General features: G+C 35.6%; 1 protein-coding gene across 4 annotated transcripts; it reads left to right on the plus strand.

Annotated features, from left to right (window-relative positions):
- Positions 1-856: 856 nt before the first annotated feature.
- LOC144574806 (uncharacterized) lies at positions 857-4,744 on the plus strand. Of its 4 annotated transcripts, XM_078324872.1 has the most exons (7): positions 861-978; positions 1,243-1,346; positions 1,991-2,261; positions 2,389-2,520; positions 2,746-2,877; positions 3,497-3,733; positions 4,079-4,744. In XM_078324872.1, exons 2-7 carry the CDS (start codon positions 1,337-1,339, stop codon positions 4,215-4,217), a joined length of 921 nt encoding a protein of 306 aa, XP_078180998.1. In that variant the 5' UTR covers positions 861-978; positions 1,243-1,336; the 3' UTR covers positions 4,218-4,744. The 4 variants fall into 4 exon arrangements, with proteins under 4 accessions (XP_078181001.1, XP_078180998.1, XP_078180999.1 ...); XM_078324875.1 differs by lacking the exon at positions 4,079-4,744 and having other exon boundaries at positions 857-978; positions 3,497-3,737; XM_078324873.1 differs by lacking the exon at positions 861-978 and having other exon boundaries at positions 1,235-1,346.
- The last annotated feature ends 5,127 nt before the right edge of the window (positions 4,745-9,871 follow it).

Consider the following 9,871-nt stretch of genomic DNA (forward strand, 5'->3'; position numbering starts at 1 on the left):
TCTTTTGTATGTTGGGGATATACATTTGACCGGACATGGTTTATTATGAATCAATTCATATTTTCAGAACAATACACTACACCATACATACACCAGGTCCATTTAATATTTATAATGCTGAAAGGTTTTTTTTTTTTTTTTTTTTTCTGAGCTATACTATCTTCTTTCCCAAGTTCCTTTAGCTCACCATTTTCACACTTATATTTCCTCCCAAATTCAATCGATTCACCATGAAAAAATATGGTAGAATCTGCCCAGCCAGAAGAGAAACGCCACAAATCGTTAGAACTGATTCAAAGATAGGCAAGACCATTTTTTAAGAGTAGGCAAGTCTTTAGTCAGATGCAGATCCTCTAAATAAAAAGTTTCCAGGGGTAGGCAGCTGCCTACCCCTGTAGAAGAGTTGCTTCGCCACTGGAAATACATAGTTGGATTTAGCATACTTATCATAGCATACCATGTAGAATTAGAAATAGAAACAAAAATACAGAAATCAATGTAAATCGCAAAAAAAAAAGCTCATGTAGCAATAGCGCATAGCGGTAATAGCGGTCAATTATTACAGCTATAATTGTTATAGTCGAATTAGCGCACTTTTATCTCATAATTTAGTATTTATAGTTCGAAAAAAATTATAACTAACTATTTAGAACACTGATTCAAATATATACTGTACAGCAGTATAGTACTACAATTTCTCGGGCCATGTGATGAATTTTCTTTGCGGTTCCATCACAATTGAAAACGTAAGGTCGAATAAGGCCGTCCGTTGTTATTGAGATTCGTGCGCGGAGTTCGCGATTCTTTTTGTTATTGGTTTCGAGGTCGAGATTTATATTATCGAATTTACTGTTGGTTTGCGCAGAGGTCACCCAAATTCGTTAAAGATTGTTTCTTTGCCGTTTTTTTTTTTAATTTCTTCGTTCCTGTCGATTGAATCTCTGCTATGGCGGCGAATTTCTGGACCTCTTCTCACTAGTACGTTCTCTCTGAATCTCTTCCTTTCTCCATCAACTTATCATCGATCGATCGATCGATGATCAATCCGTCAAATTTCCTTGAATTTTATGATTGATTTAGAGGAGAAACCGCAGTAAATTTTGAAAAAAAAAAAATCTGAAGTAGAAGTGAGGCAGAGAAATTTCATTGATCTAATGCATTAAAGTCTCAGAAACATCGCTAAACGAGTGAAATGACACTAAATTAAATTAATTTAGTTTGGATTTTTATTAATTTCTGTAGGCAGCTACTGGAGCCAGATGAGGTGGATACGGTGCACCCACTAGACAAAGAGAGAGGGATCACTCAAGAGGAATTTCGTCTCATCAAGATCCACATGTCATTTCGTCAGTATTTCTACCATTTTCTCATACCATATTATATCAACCGGTGCCTTGTTTGATCAAATTGCACTTGGTCCTGATATCAGTCTGTTCATTTGTTCCCTATTAAGCCCCAAATTGTGAAAAGTTAACAGATTTAACTATGATTTAACTACTTTTAGAGAATCAGCATCTGGTACATCCAGTATAATTCTGCTACTGGTTTGATTATGTGCTCCATGTGAGCACCAAAATAGTCGGTAGTTGTAATATTAAGCAAGTAAATTTGATTTTGATTAGTTACATTTGCTGTGGTAATGGTATTTACATGCTACATCACTAGTACCAAAATGATACTGGTAGAGTTTAAGTCTTTAGATCCACCCGGCTGGCATGTTGCGAGTCCCCACTCCCCAATAAATCATCTTTTCTTTTATAAATCCGGTCCTTCCATTTTAAAACACTACCCCGTCCCGTCTTTCAGGAATTCAGGTTAAGTGCAATACCTGACTCTGACAGAGTATAAATGAGATCTGAGCCATCAGTTATAACTTAAACACAAATCTTAAAACGACCCCTATACCTACAATAGGCAGCAAAGCAAATTCCCTTTGGCGGTTTGGTCCGAATTGGCCGGCTGGGAGCTAATTGTAATTGTAATTGCATAGAGCACAGCATGATATCGGAGAGGATACGGAGAGAGGAGCTTGAGCTTGAAGTGGAAGAGCAAGCAGCCATGGATGGTGATGGCGAAGTGTGTAAAATGGAAGGAGAGACTAGGAGACGAAGAAAGGGAAAAGAAAGAGCGTTGAACCAAGAGAGAAATCAACAACAGAAAAACTATTTTCTGGAAGACGAGTCGGAAGAACACCACTTCAACCCCTTTCTACCTTCTTCTCCGAATTCTAGCAATTCTTCTCTTCCCAAAACCCAAATCAGGTTACCATTCTACCCAAACTAACCAATACTTATGGTTTATAAAATAGCCCTCGGAAAAGGTTCAAATTGCGAATAATTGTATATTTTGCTATTTTGTACTAATTCGTGTGAATTTGACTAAGAGAAGGACGGAGGTGTCAAGAGCTAGGTGGATAGAAGAAATTGGGATGGGGGAAGTGATAGAGAAGAAAGGTAGCCTGTGGGGCACTACTGGTGTAATTCGCGATAGCAAGCTCTATTGTCATATTGAAGAAATTGGGTAAGTGTTACTATTCCTAACAAATTTTTTTCTTGTATTTTTTTTTTTTATTTTGTTTTATTTTCCACACTTTAGAAACACTGTACTGCACGTTAATAGACATTGTTTGTGCTGGTAAAGGTCTAATACTGGTGACTGGGACAGTACAATAATACATATACCTAATATTCTGTGGTAATCCTCCGCAATCTTATTATCTATGATCTTTTGCATGATCAATTACAGGTTTTTGGCTCAAATAGGAGCACTAGTGCTCCTTGATGAAGGAGATAATAATATAATGGATCTGAAGGATATTTTTAGAAAGTGTGCCAACAAGCGGTATGGCTGCACCTGGGATTCTTTTGAGGCTTATCGGTATGGTACCCTTTTTATGAGATGAGGATTTATGCTTTAAATGTATTTTGTTCTGCACTAGTGCTGGAATTCTGATTAAGATCCTTGGTTCATTGAATCAAGCCAAGTTGAGAGGTAAATAAATCAAGAATGTACAAATGTGCAATAGCTGTTTTAATTACTAGATTAAGCTCCAATGAAATATTATAATTCTATCCTGAATATGATATAACTCTGAATTAATATGATTATAATTTCTTACATCAACATGTGTATGTTACCTGATACTTTCTCAACAATATGAAACCATAATTAGAAGCCTCAAGTGTAATATGTTTATTGCTTAAATTTTATTTGTTATTTCTCGACTGTCTAAAACTAGACATTGTGAAACTAGTCAACTATATGCAAGCATTATAGAATTGTATTTGGATTAAGTTTCCGTGATTCCATTATCTGGCTTGGATATCTACTTTATTTCTGCTAAATTAACATCATATCACAATTGGATCCAATTTAGGGTTCTAATTTTTTTGTTTCATGATTTTAACCTGCGAGAAATTACAATATATAAACTTTTATCGTCTTACACCCCATACAGAGACAATTTTTTTTTTTTTTTTAATTTTAACACTTTCAGGCACCTGAAATCATTGGGGTATGTAGTAGGGAGACATGGCCAGCCTTGGAGCTTAAAACTTGATAAAGTAAACTCTAATTCAGATCTCACAGCTGATACAGATCCAGATTTGATAGCAGGTCTGGTAGAGGAATTGCATATAGGTGCAGCTAATCTGATTTTTGACATTCATCGACCAAATAGCAGGTTTAAGAAAACCGATCCAGGGGTTCCCAGCTTCATCATTTGTCTTGTTGGGTAATTAATTTATACATCTATTTGATTTTGACTCTCAATTATTTTTTTAATCGGTTTGGTCCATGGAGCCACCTTGTTATAGTGCTTGATCATTTATATCTTATACAAGCATAACAAGCTTACGCAAGCTGTACTGTACTGTACAGTAGAATTAGGCATCTATGTTGTTATACAGTTGGAATTTGTTTCAGTATCTGGTTAGTATATATCAAAATAAGCAATCTCTCTTTCTCTGTCCACACTTGGTTCTATTTTAAGATTTGGGTGTTTTGAGCCTATTTGATGAATTGTGTTAATTTAGTGACTGACATTGATATGATTTGTTATTGAACTCATATTTTCTAGGGATAGGCCCCCAAGTAGAAAAGAAGTAGAGGATCTGGAGAAGAGATGCAAATCAGTTCCTCTTAAATTTTGTCATGTTAATCACGACAATGTCAGCTTCTTTTCCTTGTCCAAAGTCTCTCTTCCGGTCTTGCCTTGACTAATCTTTTGTTAACTACTAGTATTCCTTTTTCATCTTTTCAGTAGGAAAATGAGGTGATATTACTTATGTTGTATTTTAAAAGCAAGAATAGAAACCTCACAAAGAGCCATATCGTCTCTGATACCCAGCCACTACTTGGTAATTTACCATTGTTCATCAAACTTTGAGATCCATGCTTGGGCTTCAGTTGTTAGCCTGACTTGACTTGAGATCCATGCATGTATGGATATCAAGGCAGACAAATGGCTTGAATTTTGTCAGATAGCACTCGAATTATCTAGTGGATGTGGACACTTTATGCAGGGATCTCAAGGCAGATGAACGACTGAATTTATCAGCTACTGGTAAATTATCTGACGAATGGGGACTCAGTTGTGAAGCTCTACTTTGGCTTTCTATTTATGTATGTGTTTGGGAAGCTCAAACATATATTGCTATTGTTTTGATAAAGTAATACTAAATTAAACTGCCCGGAGTTGGGAGAATTTGTGAAAACTGCTACGGAATTTTTTTTAAATAATATAAAATTTAGCTGCATGATAAGATTTAATACTTTTGAATGGGTATAATATATGATACGATGACAAAACCTAAAATTAAAATTTCAGTTTCGCACTCCGGCTGCTATCAAAATCATCACGAATTAATTCCTGTGCAAAGAAGAGATGAGATGTCTTCGGCTGTTTCAAAACGTGGATAGGTTCCAAGTAGTGGTGGGGAAGTGAAGAAAGGGTTGTCAGGACAAGGTTTAGATAATAATCTCTCTTAATTGGGAAGTATCAAAACTGTTGGCAAACTGTCTTCGCCAACCAACTGTTATTTCAGTTTTGTTTCAGTAGGGAGCTCCATCTCTGGTCTCTGGAATTAGCATCTCATAGTATCATAGAAGGCCCATAATAAATCTGAGGCGATGCAGATTGCTTTAGGTGAGTTGTCCAATGTGCCAAACATTATCAAATATCATAGAATGCCCATAATGCATAGCAGCAATAATGAACATCTACACTAAGAATCACCCAAAAAAAAAAATTAATTCTCCTTTCTACAGTGCTTCATTTTGAATCTAGATCTTGTTTAATTAAGCTCTGAGGAAGAAGAAAGAAACTATAGCTTGTAGATCAGTTTGTGCCTTCTTTTGTGTTGAGAGATGAGAAAATCAAACGAAGCAACAAGTCATATAAATGGAACTGAAGCTCCTCAAGAGAAAAAAAAAAAAAAAAATCTTAAAAAGACAAGCACCAATAATTAAGTGCATAATTACAGCGGCATTAAAAGGCACAATTCACCAATTACATTTATTAGCTAATAAAATAAACCTACAGTTACAACATTTTACTAAACGCATGGCATCATAACTTGCAATTGTTTTATTTCAAATAGCCATGATTACAAGGTTTGGAGCATGAGAGACATGAATACTGGTGCTGGATTTCTGTGCACTGGTACTGGAATTTGGAGCACTCTAATTTGTGGAGTTTGGAGCACTCGAGTAGTGTCTTTAGATGGCAGGATAATAGGACATTTATATTCCTAATACAACACTCCAATTGAAGGTGTTCGCAGCACTATAGTAATGTCTTTATATGACAAGATTATAGGGCATTTACAACCCTAATGCAACACTGCAATTAAAGGTGTTTGGAGCACTCTAGTAGTGTCTCTAGATGACAAGATAATAGGGCATTTACATTCCTAATACAACACTACAATTGAAGGTGTTTGGAGCCCTCTAGTAATATCTCTATATGGCTAGATTATAAGGTATTTACAACCCTAATACAACACTCCAATTGAAGGTGTTTCGAGCACTCTAGTAGTATCTCCAGATGACAAGATAATAAGGACATTTACAACCCTAATACAACACTTCAATTGAACGTGGTTGGACCACTCGAGTAATGTCTCCAGATGGCAAGATAATAGGGCATTTACTACCCAAATAAAACACTCCAATTGAAGGTGTTTGGAGCACTCTAGTGGTGTCTTCAGATGACAAGATAATAGGACATTTACAACCCTAATACAACACTACAATTGAAGGTGTTTCGAGAACTCTAGTAGTGTCTCCGGATGACAAGATAATAGAGCATTTACAACTATAATACAATACTACAATTGAATGTGCTTGGAGGACTCTAGTAGTGTCTCCAGATGAAGGGATAATAGGGCATTTATAACCCTAATACAACACTCCAATTGAAGGTGATTGGAGCACTTTAGTAGTGTCTCAAGATGACAATACAGTAGGTCATTTACAACCCTAATACAACACTTCAATTGAAGGTGTTTGGAGCACTATAATAGTGTGTTTAGATGACAAGATAATTGGGCATTTACAATCCTAATACAACACTCCATTTCTAGGTGTTTGCAGCACTCTAGTAGTGCCTGCAGATGACAATATAATATGACATTTACAACCCTAATACAAAACACCAATTGAAGGTGTTTGGAGCACTAGTTGTGTCTCCAGATGACAAGATAATAGGGAATTTCGAACCCTAATACAACACTCCAATTGAATGTGTTTGGAACACTCTTGTAGTGTCTCTAGATAGCAAGATAGGGCATTTACATCAGTAATACAACACTTCATTTCAAGGTGTTTAAAGCACTCTAGTAGTGTTTCGATATTGCAAGATAATAGGACATTTACATCTGTAATACAACACTCTAATTGAAGTTCTTCGGAGCACTCTTGCAGTGTCTCCAGATAAAGGGATAATATGACATTTATAATCCTAAAACAACACTCCAATTGAAGGGGTTTGGAGTACTCTAGTTGTGTGCCTATATGGCAAACTAAATGGGCATTTACAACCCAAATACAACACTCCAATTGAAGGTGTTTGGAGCACTATAGTAGTGTCTTTAGATGGAAAGATAATATGGTATCTATGTCCCCAATACAACACTCTAGTTGAAGGTGTTTGGAGCAGTTTAGTAAAGCATTTACAATCCTAATACAACACTCCTATTGAAGGTGTTTGGAGCTCTCGTGTAGTGTCTCCAGATAGCAAGATAATAGGGCATTTACAACTCTAATATAACACTCCAATTGAAGGTGTTTGGAGCACTCTAGTAGTGTCTCTATATGGCAAGATAATATGACTTTTACAAACCTAATACAACACTCCAATTGAAGGTTTTTGGAGCACTCTCCAGATGGCAAGATAATTGGGCATTTACAACCCTAGTACAACACTCTAATTGGATGTGTTTGGAGCACTCTAGTAATGTATCAAGATGGCAAGATAATAGGGTATTTACATGAATGATTTCATGATACGGCAAGGTGGTAAAATAAAAAATTATAACCCTCTTACAAGAATCTATGGATCTACTTTATTATGCTAATTTTTATTCAAACAATTCATATGCATAAATAATTATATACTCATTCATTCATCATAAACCTATCTACTAAAGCTGATTTGGATATACCTCTAGCAAATATCAATTTGATAAATAGAGAGAAGTCGTATTCTCTTCTAGGTCTCTTAGATACCTTCGTTTGTTGAAACGGCCTTCTAGTGTTCACCTTGAACTAAACGAGGATTACAAAGACCTTGCTAGAGATCTTAATCTAATCTAAGCTTAGTACCTAGTTAATAATTCTTCTTATTCTTCTAATAATTCTTCATTAGAGAAACTAATAATATGAGAGGAAGAGGGGGTGGCGGCTTGGAGGGAGAGGAACTGCTACAGTACCATGTTCAACTCATATTAATTTTGGGTTTTAATAAACTTATATTTTAACAATGTTTTGTACATTATTATATTTATGTGTCATGTATATTATACTATATAATATGCACCATATTATACCAAATAATATATTTGCACACTTCTCATAAATTTATCTTTGTTCTAAGCAGTCATAATATTTATTTATCACATGTATATTATTTTCATTTCATATGAATCAAATACATATCATATAAATTAAAATATTCTTCTTGTTTCTCGTTCAATTGGTGTGAAATAAAATATTTTATTACCATAAACTATAAGTAGTATTTTATCTATACATTATAGTTACCCAAATAACATAGATGTAAAGTATCATTTTACAATACATGATCATTTAAGTAACATTACAAATAACATTACTTGTGTCCATTCCTTGCCACATGATATTATGAATAATATACAAAGTCGGACTATGTCATCTTTGTATTATATTTGTTTCTTGGTCTCTCAAGTAAATTATAAATATATAACTGCACTTCAGTTATATTGCATGCATTATAATTTTACTTTACTAAGGGGGACATAAAATATCATCACTCATTATAAAAGAGGGGCAATGATATTATTGACATATAACTTTCTCCCGCACAAGTTATAACCGCCCGTGCGGATCTCAGCCAAACTGTCAGAACAGCAGTTACATATCTAACTTCCCAACCAAGGCCTATTTAAGCAAATGGACGCTCTCTCTCTCTGGACTCTAAAATCTCTGGAAACATAGAAGAATATACACATTTGAGAGCACTTAGAACTAGGGTTTCACTCTAGTGGATGCTATGCAAAGGAGAAATCAATAAAGAATAGCAAAGTCTCTACTAGAAGAGGAGGAAGGAACAAGGCGTAAAGATGGCGTGCATGAGATAAGGGGTAGCATAGGTGTTCTCCTCCCTCCATCTCTCTATATTGCTCTCCCTCTTTATGAACTTTGTTTCTTTTGTTTTTGAACCCGCCATGAGCGACTAAGCAACCCTATTCTAGGGTGAAGACATGTAATCTTGAATTCTTATGAGTTTAATCTAGTTGTTCATTTATATTATCTTTGCACTATGATCTGAATTCTTACTGAGATTTTATGCCTTATGTTCGTATTTATTGTGTGCTTAAAGTGACCTCATATGAATGGAGTGTATAATTCATTCATACCTAATTGGGGTTAACCAATATCCGAAGAATATAAGTTATCCTAGAAACAAGTATAATAGACTGGCCGATTGACTGCTTGTATTCAAACCACAGTTAAGGGACCTATTGGGAAGTGGTTCAGCAGACGAATGTCGCATTCCATCACTGATAGTGGGGTAATCTTGATTATTGCTATTACCAAAGGTTAGAGGAAAGGACCGACCAAGTGAACTTGACCCTTTTGTAATATTAGTAATCAGGACTTATCATTAATTTACATGCAATTGTGCTAAATACCCGACAGTTACTTACTCAGTTAGGGTGTTATGAGACTGACCGGAGATCAACACTAAGATAGGATTAGCAGCTCTCAGATCACAAAGATACCAGTACCAGGCGTGTGCGGTCCTGATCAAACCGTGTGCGATTTTGACTGGAGTTGAAACCATACTTTGTACGGTTTACCCAAAACATGTGTGGATGGTGACAGAGCCGTATGCTATTGAGTAACTTTGCAATTGATAGGTATTAGCAATAGCATGCGGTTGGTGACAGAACCGTGCGCTATTGTTATGACAACCAGAACCTAGATTAAACAAGTTTGAATGATAGAATGTTTGATTCCCTAGAAGCTCATCTTCTAAACACTTAATCTACTATTACGTCTTTATTGTAATCTAACATTATAACTGAGAAATCCACAATCAAACAACCAAGGACAACCAACCAACCTAAAGAAACCAATAACCTAGACCTTAGGTTATACCTTACATCTT

Source organism: Carex rostrata, chromosome 23, assembly GCF_964058835.1.
Source record: "Carex rostrata chromosome 23, lpCarRost1.2, whole genome shotgun sequence".
Lineage (NCBI taxonomy): Eukaryota > Viridiplantae > Streptophyta > Magnoliopsida > Poales > Cyperaceae > Carex > Carex rostrata.